The sequence below is a fragment of the Desmodus rotundus genome, chromosome 11, assembly GCF_022682495.2.
Source record: "Desmodus rotundus isolate HL8 chromosome 11, HLdesRot8A.1, whole genome shotgun sequence".
NCBI classification, from domain to species: Eukaryota; Metazoa; Chordata; class Mammalia; order Chiroptera; family Phyllostomidae; genus Desmodus; species Desmodus rotundus.
In genome coordinates, this window is record NC_071397.1 from 16,908,885 (window position 1) to 16,924,497 (window position 15,613).

General features: G+C 41.8%; 1 protein-coding gene across 2 annotated transcripts in view; it reads right to left on the reverse strand.

Moving 5' to 3' along the window:
* The window catches only part of PKHD1 (PKHD1 ciliary IPT domain containing fibrocystin/polyductin), a 447,336-nt gene that overhangs the window by 369,893 nt on the left and 61,830 nt on the right, over positions 1-15,613 (reverse strand). For both annotated transcript variants that reach the window (XM_024558059.3, XM_045193323.2), the window contains 6 exons: positions 12,414-12,544; positions 10,226-10,361; positions 5,792-5,987; positions 5,062-5,129; positions 2,050-3,657; positions 118-261 (listed from right to left, as the gene is read on the reverse strand). In XM_024558059.3, the coding sequence (XP_024413827.2) occupies positions 118-261; positions 2,050-3,657; positions 5,062-5,129; positions 5,792-5,987; positions 10,226-10,361; positions 12,414-12,544 (2,283 nt within the window). The remainder of the gene's footprint in view (positions 1-117; positions 262-2,049; positions 3,658-5,061; positions 5,130-5,791; positions 5,988-10,225; positions 10,362-12,413; positions 12,545-15,613) is intronic.

Here is a 15,613-nt window from a genome sequence, read left to right on the forward strand (position 1 = left end):
TAGGGGGAGCACGAGAGGCAATCACACATTGATGTTTCTCTCCCTCTCTCTCCCTTACCCTCTGTCTAAAAATAAATAAATAAAAATCTTAAAAAAAAATACGGCATTTTTACTGACCATTCAGGGGAAGAACCAAGCAGCTGAAGGCAGACACGGTAGCATTAGCCAGGACTTGGCAGGGGGCCCCACACACGGCAGCTGAGATGCTCCCTGGAGAAAACCCGGCTCCAAACACATGCACAAGCCTTCCACCCAGGCAGCCTTTGAAACAAAATTACAAATCATGACCATAGAAGCAAATCGCTCCTTCTTTGCCTGACTCAACAGTCAGATTTGTGCTTCCTTGCTGCTCATCATTCCTTTCATGCCCCGCGGAGTGCACACAGCTGGCTTTGGGTCCCTGGGACAGCCCCAGTTTATCTTCGCTAAGCTCTGGCCTCCTTGTTTGTCTGATCCCAATCACATTCAACAACCTATACAAATGTATTCGCTTTCATATACAAAAGTAATGCTTATTTATAGTTCTTATATTTTTTATACAAAAACAAAGTGTAAAATGAAAGTAAAACTTTCTTTAATCACCTATCTCCCTCCCCAGAGGTTGCCATGTGGAGAGTTTCTTATGAATCCTTCTAGAATTTTCTAAGCATATATATTTTTATACAAAGAGTTATTTCTATACAACTTGCTTTTTAAAGGTATACCATAGACATTTTTCCAAGTCTGTACGTATAGACCTAACTCATCACTTCTAGCTACCTAGAATTTTATTACATGATCATGCCATAATTTACTTAGCAATTTTCCTATTGATTGATACTTCCATTATTTATCCTCTCTTGCTATAATTCACAGTGCTGCAATGAACAGTACACTTATTTGAATAAACTGTACAAATTCTTAGAAATTGAATTTCTAGGTCAAAGGAAAAGTAAATTTTTAGTTTTGATGGATGTTCCCATTTTTCTCTCCAAAATAACATTGCACCAGTTTGCAGTCCTGCCAGCTGAGACTGCACCAGAGTGCCTGTCTCTGATGCTTTGCCCCAGTCTGTGAGTCAATTCAGGTAAACATCAGATACGTGCACCCCCTAGTCCACACTGAGAGAAGAGCTCCAGTTCCTACTGCCCTCACAAGTCTAGGCGGTACTTACACAGCCACCCAACAAACTGCAGAAAACACTTTGCTTAGGGTGTGTTTCATACCTCTGATTTCTCACCATAAAAATCATGGAATCTTAGAGCGTAGAAAGGGAAACCGGGAAGCAGCCAGCCCAAACTCCTTTCTCAAACTAGGAAGCTGAGGCTTAGAAAGTTACCCAGCTGAGATACTGACATACTAGGGATCAAAATTCCAATCCCTGTTGTATGCCACCTGGGTGAAGCCAGACACATTGGTTCTAAGAAAAGTCTTGGCTAGTGCTTCATCAGCCTAAGTTTCAGCTCCCACGATTTCTCTCTGCTTTCTGCATCACCACCGAGTTTGAGCTATTTCAAGTGCATTAAGGCTTTAAGTGAAGAGAAACTGAAACCATCATTGGAAGAAAATGCAAGGCAAACCTCAGTTTCTCTAAAAGGAGAAAAACATTCAACCAATGCAATCATAGTAGGCAAACGGCCTATTATTGGTGGAGTATAAAGTCATCTGTAAAGCATCACATAATGATTTTAAAAAATCACAGTTAATGCATTTAAGGTAATTCAAGTTGACACGTAGGTATAACATAAGTGAAGGCATTTATGTCTATTTAAACGGTCAAATGATAAGCCCTTAAAAATGGTATTATTTAATTAAAATACAAATTAAATCATAAAAGCATCCAATTAAAATAAAATCATACTCTTAGAGAATATGCACACTTTCTTCGATAAAAAATAAAGCCTCATACATGCAGCGTGACAAAGTCAGCGTTAGGACTGCGAGAGGCCATTCAGGCTTCTGTCTCCTTCCGTGGCTCAGATCACTGTTGATTGCTACCCCTTAGATAGTGAGAGAAGCTATTAATCCACTTACATAGAGAAAGTGCTCTGTCTAATTTGCTTGGCTTACCGAAGTTCTCAGTCACTGCTGTAACAGTAACTCTCGATGTGAACACCAGGACAGATGAGGCCCACCCTCTTGCGTGGTCATAACCTCTGACTTGGTACTCCCCGGCAGGAAGGGATGGGACCACGCACTGGAGAACCGTGCTGTTGCCAGAGACACCCACACAGGGTGACATCCCGATAAAAATGTCAACGTTCTCAACTCCTGAGATCTGGGCTACCACAAAGGTGAAGACATCACCAGTGTGAGAAACAGAGAGCAATTCTGGGGTGAAGATGTTGCTGTAACCGATGACTCCCATCTGGTAGGAACGTCCATCTACCTCTATGTCCAGGCCAGCGGAGCCGTTCCCTGCAGGAACAACGCACTGGATGCGTTCAGCGCTGATGTCCACCGTCAGGCAGGCTTGCTGGCCAATGTAGACACACGAGCGGCTCTGCCCTCCCAGGGCTGTGCCCTCTATGGTCAAGAGGCTTCCACCGTGTATGCTGAAGTTCTTGGGAAAATAATGAAACACCTGAGGCAAAACGGAGAAGTGTCTGGAAACATTACCAGAACAAGCATACCCACTTCTTGAATAAAAAACCGACAGGGAGTGGAGCCCTGGGGTCAAGTCACTCATCCAGCACGCCACGTGGCTTGCATTAAAGAAAGTTACAGTGCAAGGGAGATGACTGTCCAAATACACCATGGGCTCATCAGCTGTGGTGCCTAACCTCTGACCTCTAATCAGCACTGAAGTCAGAGCCCCACTGGTGTTAATGGTCAAGGCGTCCACTACAGGAGTTGTCTCTCCCCTCAAGAAAAGGGTGCAATTACCCTGACACTTGCTGGGTAGCCCATTGACCGTGACTGTGACGTTCAGGGTGAAGGAAGCACCAGGCAGGGGGTCACCCACTAGGTTAATCTGGCAGAGGATTGTCTGGTCCCCCAAGCTCAAAATCACACAAGTAAAAGGACCTGAAAGATCGACGTGAACGGACTTCCTCCTGGAGGTGAGAGCCAACCCCCGCACCGTGAGGACTGTCCCTCCACAAGCTGACCCGTTGGCCGGGGAGATGGCCAGTATCTGAGGTGTCACCACGAATTGCTGGGGCACTGCTGACAGGTTAGCAAAGCCCATCTGCTGCTGACGAACTTGAAGAGGATAAACACCCGCCTCCACACTGGGAAGAGGGAAGGAGCAGCCCGACAGGCTCCGGTTGCTCCAGAAAGACTGGGGCTCGAGACTGCAGGTCAAGCCCCCCAGAAGAATCACTGAGTGGGAGAGGTTATATCCTTCCACGTAGAGGCTCAGGCTGCTGTTCGTGAGTTCTCCTCGCACGGCAGTGACCACTGGTGTTGTTGCCACCTCATAGGTGAAGGTAAAGCCCTTTCCCACCAGGCTTGGCGCAGGTCCCTGGGTGAAGGGCAGGCTGCCAGCCCAGACCTCCACGGGGACTGGGACAGCGAGAACATCGGCCTCAGGCAGTGGGAGGACAGGTGAGGTCTCACAGCGGATGTTTGTCTCTGTTAAGTTCACAATGTCGCAGGACCGATTGCCCACAAGCACCCAAATTAAAGCTGGGTCCCTGCTGAACCCTGTTCCTGAGATGCTGAGGATGGTTCCACCTAAAGCAGGAATCCCAAAAACAAAATATTAAAACTGATATTCAGAACTAGGAACTCGCCACACCCGTGTAAGCCCCGGAGCAACGGAATGGAGGGTGGGCCATGTGAGTGACACTTCAATTATGTCGCCTCACCCCACCAATGTTAAATTTGTGATCGTTTTGGCAGGAGTCAGACAGGCTGAAATTCACACACCGTAAAACAATATAAATTATTATGTAGGAAGTGTGTTTATAATATTGAAGACAAAATTTTCAAGTATATTGATAAATCCTAGAAGCCACAACTTCTATTATTCACTAATAAAAAATTAAATTTCTTGAAGTGTTCTTGTCATATGCTATATTATCTGACATGTTACTCTATATTATTATAGATATTATATAGAAAGAGTATATGTATATTTTACATAAACACATATACAATTTATATGTTAATGAAAAACCAAATTCCTTAGTCTTATCATCTCCCATATTATTTCATATTATTCTATATGTTAGTATGTGAAGTATACGTATATTGTTCTATATATTCAACTTATACACTAATGAAAAATCAAATCTGTTGACATCTTCTACTTATCCTCTGCATTATTCTATTAATATTTCAATATCCCATATATTATGTAGTCATATATGTGATCATGTATACACATACATGTATACGACATGGCTAGAACCACTGAAACATGCTTGTGCATTCACTGCCATATTCACAGACTTTGTGTTGCGCTCTAGCTGAGGGACAATCAACCCATCGTCAGGACAGGGGTTGGAGCAACATACCCATATCATTACTAAACCAGGGGTAAAGCCAAGAAGCTTAAAGAGGATTTTACTATGCCCGTAAAGGATAATGTGCTATTTCATACACTATCACAATGATTATTCATGTGCAAATATATAGCTTTCAATTTTTTTTCTGAATATATTTTTCTAAATTCCTCTATTTGCCTTGTTCTCACATCTCCCATATTGACATTGGTTTCTGACTACCTCCGGGTCCTTCACCTGCATCCCCAGAGGAAAGTGAAGACACCAAACCTCATTTCTCCTCTCCTTACAGGCACAGAATCTAAAAGGCTAACGCAGAAGATCTTCCCTTATTTTTTTAATATCCATTCAAGATGTGCTACCCATTAAATGTTCCAGTATCTTTCTATGAGAAAAAACAAACACGAGGCACTTCTCCTTTTCATAAAAAAATGTTTAATGTCCTGAGCTTATCGAGGAAAGGAATCCTCAAGTTTTCACAGCCTTCAAAGCGGACCGCCCAGTTCCTGACGCACAAGGAAAACTCCTCTCCCTGTTGCCCATGTCTGAACTCACTGGTTAATCAACCCAGAAACACAATCTGAATATCCAGTGCTGGATAAACCACACCAGTCACGTCAGAGCCACTCACCCAGAAGGGACCCGCAGCAAGGCTCAATGCTGAAAACCTCTGTGATATACTGGATGTGAAGATCGACCCTACAGAAGAAAATGGGGAGGTTGCTGTGAGGAATCTGAGAGACTTAGAAAAAGACTTAAAAAGGAAGGAGTAGGACAGAAGAGATGGGTGTATTTTGGAGAGGCAAGAACAGAGGAATGATGGAGGGCAAGTGTGAATACATTGCCTAAAGGTGAAGAAAAGAAATGGTAAGGAGATGGTGTGGGGTGGGACATTTTCCAGGGCCAGGATCATATGGTGGCATCAGTCCCATGCAGTTTAACTAACTTTCTGGAGAAACAATGGGAAGAGGGACTTTGGGGCAAAGAGGAAATGAACATGGTTTGTGAATAATTATAAGCCATTTATTCAAAGCCCAAGATATAATCTTATTTAAATATAAATTCTTACTAAAGCATAAACTCTTCCCCCCTTTGCATATAGATGCCCACCCCACACTCAAGAGCCATGATATCCGAGTTCTAGAAAGTTCTGTTCCCTGACTAGTAAGCCAAAATTTTCCCTACAATGGGCTTGAAAGTGAACTGTCCTGTAGGGTTTCTAGATGTGTTGAAATTTTATGATTCTTGTGTATTTCTTCCAGAACTTCAAAAGAAAAAGACCTAACTCAAAACTAGAATTCCTCAACTGAATCACTAGACCACTAGAGAGACTTAGCATTAACGGCAAGTGTCTCCCTCACCCTTGTGAGCGAATGCCGATCCCACCGATGGAGACTGAGACTCTGTGGAAGCCGGCTGGCAGCGGGGGCAGCACCACCTGCAGGCCCTGAGCGGTCTTCGCGTGAACCCGAGCAGGGGACTCCTGGATGTGGACTTCCACACCCGTGTTTGGGTAGTCCACCAGCCGCGCCATCCCGATGAAAAGGGTCTCACCTCCTGCATTGAAAAGCATTCCTTAGCCTCTGTGATATGGGTTTGTGGCTTCAACCAGCTATTCAATTCTAAAACTGTCATTTATTATTAAATACATGGTTAGCCTGGTGCATAATAACACAATTGAGAGTTTTAGTGCCAACCTCATATTTTTCATGAAACTTCTAACAATTTCTTTAGGAAGAGGGGGGAAGGGAAGGAGAAAGAGAGAAATGTTGATGTGAGGGAGAAACATCAATTGGCTGCCTTCCATACATGCCCCCAACCAGGGATCGAGCCTACAACCCAGGCATGCACCCTGACTGGGAATCGAACTGGCAACTTTTCAGTTTGTGGGACAATATCCAACCAACTGAGCCACACCAGCTGGGACTAACAATCCCTTTCATAGAGCAACAGCCTATGACCTTAAGAGCATAAAAAGCAAATTTGTCAGGACAATTATACTCAAGAGGCAAACTAATTTATCTTTCTGTAGAGGCACACCAAAAGTAGTTTGAAGGGCTGATGGCCTTCACAACCAGCAAAGAGCACCCTATGTCCCATTTTTTTAACTTCCGCTTTTCTATGATAGAAGTCTACAGCTGTATCTTCAGTGTGCACTGAACCCCGTAACAATGACACATAGGAGGACGTGTTTACAGTTTACAGAGCACTTTCACATGTGCTATCCCACTTGACCTTCACACGGTCCTGACGAGATACATGGAGCAGTCAGCGGGACTGGCAATCAGCTTTTGAGAAAACTAAGGTTCAGCAGCCAAGGTTTGATAGGTAATTAATGGAATTGTCAAGGCCTAAGCCCCCAGTCTTCTCTCACACTTAAACATCTTTTTAGTTTAAACAGCAACTCTACTAAAATGCTCTGTATATTGTGGACACTCTAATTTGATTCTTTCTACATCAAATATTATTCAGCACCAAGAGTAACATGCTGTAAGGAGTTCAAAAATAAGTTTCACGTAGACCCTGCCCTCAAAGAGACCTCAAAGGTGCTATACTAGGTGCCAAAGTAGCTTCCGTTATAAGACCTACCATAAGAGAGGTGAAAATTGAGCATCGATTGTTCAAGTCAGAGCAATGCTTAAAATATCTAGAAAGGCCTTGTGGGGAAGATGGTGCTTGAAATTCAGTTTGAAAGCTAAATCCCAAGGGGCCACAATAGACAAGAGGGGATTTACAATTCATTTCTAAAATCTTCACAGTTTTACCCAAAGTCTTTTGTGGCACTTTCCCCTTCCATCATCCAGTGGCTTTGGAGAAGGAAAGAGAATTGGGTGACTTTCTGGAAGACCAGATACATGTACACACAGTGAAGGACTCTAGTAGACTAGGCCGAGGTAATGGTGATTCTGTGAATGAAGACCAAGAAGCCAGTTCTATGGGGTCTCTACTTAATTCAGTGGACAGTAGAGGCCTCCAATGTTTTCTACACAAAGAAATGTGACTGAAGATATTGTTCCAATTTATAAGATCAGTTGAAGAGATAGGGAGGGGAAATCCATTCTGCAGACAACTGGAGTCTTTAAAAGGCTAGAAATCCAGTGTGCAATGGCAGGAGTGAACATGAATAAACAGGCATCTAAAACTCCTTTAGCTGCTAACGTTTGAGAACTGCCACAGAGCTGGCATCTATAAAACACCATGGCCAATTCGATGAGGAGGAGAAGAGGTCACTTAAAGCTGATTGCCAGATAAATGTCAAAGAGGAGAGTTTGAGGCATGTTGAAAAAATTGAATTTAAAAATTGAATATAATTAAAGCCTTGCCCTGCCATTGAATCACCTCTGTGACTCACTTTGGGTTCTCAAAACCTCGGATGTTTCATCAGTGAGACGGTAAGAGCGCACCCTGTGTGGGCTGTTGGAAGGACTAAGTTAGACAGCCTAGGTCAGCCTCTGGTGCAGCACAGGATTGAAAAGCCCTCAATTCACTTTCTCCACATCCTCCTTCTTTCTTGTGTCTTCCCAACCTTGTTCCAACTGTGAAGTCTGAAGCCTCAGAATGGTGAGTTCAAGCAATTTCAGGGTTGAGAAAGACAAAATAAATGACTTCAAGGTAACAGAGCACAAAAAACCTGAGCTTTGTATGGGTGGTGCTTTCACAGGTTCACACAGATGCACAATCTCACAGCGGCAACAGTAAGGGACCATCACCCAGAAGGCGAGGAAGGCAAGGAAAGCCCTGGGGGTAGCGCGGTCGGAGAGGGGTGTATGTGTCTAGATGATGTCACTTAGTGCGATGGGTAGGGTGGGTAGTCTTTGGGTTCCAGAGCTCCGAAGGGCACCGAGGGTTTAGAGTTCTTCATGCCCCAGGTTTATGTTATCTACATCTGGCAGATATCGGGTGCAGTTTTACAGGGCATACAAAGCAGGCAGTCACTAAAATACCAAAAAATTACTTTGGGGGGCTATATTTAAAATAATTAAGTATGAAAAATTTGAGTTTCATACTGACAGTTGAGTTTCCACAGCAGACTCCCAGCCTGCTGTGAAAAAGTAAACAGCATTGGGCCAATACACAGAGGCCCCCTTCGGCTCATTACTATAACACGACACCTGGAGAATGATGGCAGTTACCTCAGCAAAGCATTTATTGAGTGCGTACCCCATGTTAGCTCCTGGACTAGGTACCGTCAGCTGCTTTATCTCTAACTTGCACAATAACCTTGAAAGAATTATTCCCACCTAACAATGAAAGGAACTAAAGACAAAGGATGTTAACTATCTTGCCCAAGCGGTGGGTGGGCTGGGATTCATTAATATCTAGTGCTAAATGCCTGGGGAAGAAACACTGTAATGATTCCGCACATCGAAGTCCCCTCCATCCCGACCCCTCCTGTCTGTTTGGCTCCTGTTGGCTTTATTGTCACATTCAACATCATCATCTCCTGGATGGAGATGTATCACACTACGCTTTCAGACTTTCCCCATAGACTACCGCTCTCTGTGGATTTTATAGCACGTTCTTTACTCTGCCTGTAGAAAGATTTACATGCAAGCGTACATTCTGCAAATAACGCATCCTGCTGTATACATCAATATCATGAACTCCTTGGATGCTTGGTCAGTTGTCCAGCTAATCCTAGATGCCTTTGAGGCACTGATACAATATACTTATTCTTTTCATTATAGGTAAGAAATTTTATTAAAAGCCAAAATCACTGAAATCTGAATAGAACACAAAGCTCCCCCCACCCCGCCCCTTTTCTACTTCGTTGGGAAGAATCTATACCACGAAGGAATTTTACACACTTTGGTTGCCTAAGGCAGCAAATTCTTCTTCTGCGCTATCTGAGATGAATAATATTGAGAAGCTAAAGGACACTTCCCTTTATTTATGTACTCCAGAGCAATAGAAAATGAAAATAGTACCAGGAAAATTGATTCCCAGGGTTTTTTTTTTTGTGGGGGGGAGGGATTTGATGGTCTTTTATAATAAACTCATATGGCTGCCATAACTCCTCTGTCATCTGCCATTCAATTAATCAGAAAGGTGTGTTACCTGGCACTTTTCCAAATCTATATGGCCTGACATGATAATAAATTGTTATATTTTTATCTTGTCATATCACCTGAATTATCAAAAAAATATTAAGTTGTTTCATGCAGTTGTGTGCTAAAGAATCCATTCTTTTTATATATGGTATGTGTCAAGGAACAAGACTTCTTGGACACCCAGGGTAATCAGAACACCCTATTCTCTAATCATATCAAAAAACTGCTATAATAGAATATGATGCCCAAAACAGTATTTTATAGTAAACTCAACTCAGAATGGCTAACTGCTTGGAATCTGCAACCAGGTGGCTTGGTTCAAATCCCAGCTCTGCTACTTACTAAAGGTAACATCTTAGACAAGTTATTTATTCTTTCTATTCCTTACCTGTTAACTGAGGCTAATAATTGTGTAAATTAGGGACAAGAATTCAAGTCTATTATATGCTCATGCTATTGACACATACTAGGCACTTAATAAATTGTTGTTGAATTGTTACCTTTAACTTCCCGTGTCATTTTCATGGTGGAATAGTCCCAGTTTTACAGAGTGAAAATAAATGCAAGAAGATTTATTCAACGATGGCAAAAATGAGAATACCAATCTCTTAGTTTTCAGAAAAATAACTTTCATGCAACATATAACACTAAATAAAGCTCAATAAAATGTATAAGCCATTGTTTTCTTTTTTATGGAATCAATGATCTAAAAATAAAATGATTCTTTGATATCATGTATTTTACCTGCTATGTTGCTCCTGTTTCTGCTCAGAGACGTGATCACAGGATTTAAAGAGGAGACGTATGTAAATGCCATGGAGAGAACTGCAGAACGGTCCCCGCTGATCACAGTCACATTCACAACGGGTCCATCTTTTCCCTGAAACATCAATATTTTAAATCAAACCTCAGTAAGTAAGAACGGCATGAGAGAACTTCATAGAGAATTAGTTTAAAAGGTTAACTTTATGAAAATTGTGTTCAGAGAGTATATTTGCTACTTTCAAGTTCTCTCTCACACACAAACACACACTGTGACAAATGCTTATAACAGGCAAGTGCAGCATCCAACTGATTAAACAAGAATTATTTTCAATTAACACACCAGTTAATTCTGCAAGAAAATGCAGTTTCAAATAAACATCCATACCTAGCTAAACTATCCATCAAGGATGAGAACACTTTCAGACATGTAAGTGCTTGGAAAACTTCCCTCTGACACATTCTTTCTTAGGGTGTTTCTTAACGCTATGATCTCATAGAATAAACAGTAGCCAAAAGAGAAAAAGATATTCTAATATGTACTCCAAGAAATGACTCTACCAGGAGAGCAATCAAGGAAAGTGCTAGGATAAAATCTATAGAATAGATCTAAACAACATCAAATTTGATTTAATCAAGAAAGAGGGAGCTTCAATAAAAAGTAACTAATAAGATGCAATTTTTTCTTAAGATAGAGGATTTTATTATGAGGAAGACATGCTTTAAAAAGCTCTAAGAAAAAAACTGTAAATACATATATACATGTACATATATATATATATTCACCAATTCTGCCAGTATCATTTAAATAGTTACAATAATGTAAGCATAGTTTATTGATTTAAGAAATAATGGTTTTATAACTATATTCAAAAGAATTAAAAGTGGTTGTTTCAGAAAGGGAAACTTGAAGAAGGGCAGAGGGAGTAGGAGAGTATGATTATTTTACTATTTTCCTTTTAAACTTTGCATATATTACTTTGATCAAAATTAAAAGTTTGTTTTTTAGTGTTTATTCTCTTGAGTAAAAGAAATCTAAACAATACAAAATTTACTCATTAAAATGTAAATATATATTAAAGTGATGATGTCCAGTGTTGGCCAAAGCACCAGAAATCAGGCACTTGTACAATGATAGCAAGAATATAAATTCAAAAGGAATTTCAGACAACTGGATACTACATATTCTGAGAAAAGTAAATATGACCAAAATTATAGTGATTGGGATGATGAAAGCTCTGTTGTTTAAAATAGGAAATTTTTGATATTATCTTAATGTCCACTAATAGGGAATAGTTAAACAAATTACAATACAACCATATATTGCAATTGCATGCAGTTTATATGCAAAAGCTAACATTTCATAATATTTGAGTAACTGGATAAGATAAAAATGTGGCACCAGCGATCAAAGATTATTCTGAACCCTCTCCTCCAGAGATCTTTATTTGTTCAGTAAACAACCATCTGTGTGGGTCACGGACGTACTAGGAACATCGATGACACTGACGTCAGCTCTGACCACAAAGCTCAGCCTCAGCTGTGAGCATGGCTCTCAGTAACAGCGCCAGGGAGGGACCGGGGCTCAAATCTCTAACAGGCTACGAGAGAGTACTAACTAAAGAAGAAGAAAAAAATAGGACAGTGAAGGAAGGGACTTGTTTTTAACGGGGAAAGGAAACAGTAGGAAATAACCAAGAAACTATTTTATAGGAACAAAATATTCCAGAAGTGTCTAAGTTAGTGTCTAGATTCCACCATTCACATCCATCCCAGAAAACAAAATTGCTGGTAAAAACTAAGTTATCTGTTGTTTGCTTAAGATAGACGTGAGATTGAAAGATATATAAGTTACACACCAACACTCAGAAGGGTCACTAGATGAACTTATTTATTATGTGGCGCTAATATTCATTGAGCATATGGCCTGGGACTTCCTTCTTTGTCTTCTTTTAAAGAAAATTATGTGATGTTAATTACAAGCCCCAGGGGTGGGAGGCAGCTTCCCACTTCATAGCAGAACTGGCAATATAAACAATATGAGCATTCTCTCATGATGAAAAGGTCACGTCAATTAATTTAGTTCTCAGAAATGATTCACTGACAACCTTACACTACATGGTAATGGTCACCCACGCAGACAGAAGGGATGCCAAAGGATTCCACTCACTCTGGGTGGAACTTGGCATTGAATTCTTCGTGAGTTGCTTGTGGTGACATTGATGGCACAGGACTGAGATCCAAATAACACCAGGCTGATGTCTTCCAAACTAGAACCTTGGATGGTGGCCCAGAGCCCTCCTGTAACAACGACAACAACAACAAAAAATGCCTTTTCGGATGGGATATACAGCCACACAGGCAGACAAAAATTACTTATCCACAAGATAGATAAAACGCAACTAAAATTTGAAGCTCCTTAATCAAAATACAAGGCATGCTCAAACTGCAGAGAAAGAGTAAAGCTAAGTATATAAACTGCTGTACAGAGAAGTAGAAATGGTGACTAGAGGGCAGAGAGAAGGAGAAATGTACCTTGGAGTTACTTACGAAGAAAACAGAGAGAGACAATACTACCACAAGTCAGAGACCTCTGAAAAACCCTTCCTGCTGGAGATTTTTAAATGTCATCCCTGACAATCCTATAAAACTTATTTTTTTCCAGAAATATGAAGCATTGTACAAGGGAGAATCCCCGTAGAAAGAGCAGTGGGCCCAGAGTCAGGGACATAGACTGTGCTGTCAATTAAAGCAGATCCTTTGTAGTACTGTCCCTGAGCTCACTGCTTGTGACTTTCCTCATCTTGGAAACACAGCCTCCTGTACTGGGTTGTGGGGAGAAGACGGCAGCTGAGTAGGTGGAAGCTGAGCCCGCTTGCTTGTGCCCCCACACAGATTTTCAGCTGATCTCCCGACCAGTGACCTGAACAACCAATGGGATCTTAGCTGATAGGAATTTTTGAAGCCAAGGAGTACAGAGGAAGCTTTGCACTGTCCAGTAAGTGATTTATAAGTTGGAGGGTAAATAACCTGCATGAGATACCTGGAGCAAAAGAGAGAACAGAGGAGAGAAAAACACAGCTTAGTAGCTCCTGCCCCTCCCAGAGTTGGTGGGGGGGGGCCGTCCCTGCATAGGGAATCCCAACCCTAATCCGGAGAGACTTGGGAGGGTATATGGAGTCTGGGAGACTCAGGCTGTGCACACACAGTGAGCAGCATATCCAAAGCTGCAGCCCCAATGGGGAGAATTCAAGAGAAACTCCATCTCCTAAAGCTGTCAGAGGCACCAGGTGGGCTGTGGCCAGCCCTGACTGAGAAAGACATTTTGCCTTTTGGGGAAGTGGAGTGCGCTGAGAGTGGACAGTGGCTCACAGCCGCAGTGGGGGTGCCACACAGGCACTTCTTTAAAGACAGGAACAGAGATGTAGCTGAGCAGAGAACCCGCCTGAACACAGTTGCCCTGCCAACAGAGGCCAGATTCAAAACACAGTTTGTACCCACTGAAGCCAGCTACCTAGGAAGAGTAGAAGGCTGCACAGCAAAGGGATTGCAGTGAAGGGATTGCAGGGTCACACCCAGCATGGCTGGTGAGTAGGGGGGCTGCACACGGAATGGAGGATTTGGGTTTGAGTCTCCTGCGAGAGCAGTGATCTAGGAACTCAAAGGGCTAGAGCCACGAGCCTGAGATTCTTTACAGCCAGGCAAGGCCACTCCAACAGTGGAGTACAAACCTCTGGGAAGGGGAAGGCATACCCTTTCTCTTCCTGCAGGACTGCAACCTCTGCAGAATAGTAAGGCCAGGCTCAAGAATCACCTGACAGGCACATATATTCAGGGGAAAGAGAATCCCCAAAGGACCCCTTATGAACTTTTATCAGATGTTATGCTGGCTCCTCCTTGGATCCTATTCCACTGAAAACAGCAGAGTAGAGAGATTAGAAACTGGTGCAGTGAGAGGTATTCAGGGCCCTGCCTAGCCGCAACTCTCACACAGAGCTGCCACCAGCACCAAGCAGGAAAGAGCTGACCTTCTTACACAGATTGGCCCCTCACATGAAACAGACAGCTAAATCATCAGAAACTGTACATTACTGGAAATAATCTGGGACAGACCAAGATGTGTGGTGCAGGGGCAGGGGAATATACCCACCATCTTCCTTGAAGGCTGAGCAGCGCCTCCTGGAGGGAGATCCAGGGATCCCACCCTCCTGATCACACCAGAGGCCCCTCTGGAGGTAGGTGGAGGCGGTATATGTAGTGCTTGTTGGATGTTAGATGAACCACCTGTGGACATTGTGCTGATAAAAAGCCAGCAGGGCAGAAGAGTGAGGGCCAGCCAAGCCTGAAGGAGATAGCCACAGACTATCTCTTGTAATCTGCATATCACTTGTAACCTTAAACAGGCTGCTCTAAAGCTAGACTGAGACACCAGCTGCCATCAGGGATGGACCCTGAAGGAAAAGACAGTGGGACAACAACACTAGATACTACTGAGGTGAATTCCACCTTGTTATTTTTCATCATTTGTGCTATTTTTCCTCCTGCGTAGCTTTTGAACATTGTTTGTTTTCAATTTTGTTCCTATTATTTTACTATTTTTTTATTCACATCTATTATTTTTGTTATTACTTTTTTATTTTTTATTTTAGTTTTAATTCCAATCTCATATTTTACTCTTCCCTTCTCTTATTCTATTTTGCCTTTATCCTTCTCTTTCTTATTTTTGTTTCAAATTTTATTTTTTCCCTTTGCATACCTCATTTCAATTCCTCACTATTTCTCCTTCCTTCATCCTTTCAAAACCATCTTTCTTTCCAATAGTCACCTCACATTCTTTTCCCTGTTCTAATAATATCCTTATTGTTGTCCCACATTTGTTAATATTTGCTCACTTGTCATTGATATTAGGGTTGTTGTTGCATTTCTTCAATTGTATCCCTAGTTGTTCACTATATTTTTTATTTTAAATCTCATATTTTACTGTTCCCCTGCCCTACTCCATTTCGCCTCCCTCCTAACCTGTCTTATTTTTATTTTAAATTTTATTTTCTCCCTTTCTTATCCAGGTGTCTAACCTTTACACCAATTATTTCTCTTCCCTCTATCCTCTCAAAACCAGTTATCTATCCTTTAGACATCTCACAATCTTTTTTTCTTTTCTATCTTTTTTTTTCTTACAATATTATTATTTGCTTTCCACCTTTATTATTTTTTGCTCCTTTGTCATGGACATCACAGCAGTGATTGTTTTCCTTCAACTTGGTTCCTATTTTATCTCCAAACCTCATACTGTACTCTGCTTTTCTCTTTACTCCAGTTTGCCCTGTTCCTTCCCTATTGTATTTATGCTGTAAATTTTATTTTCTCCTT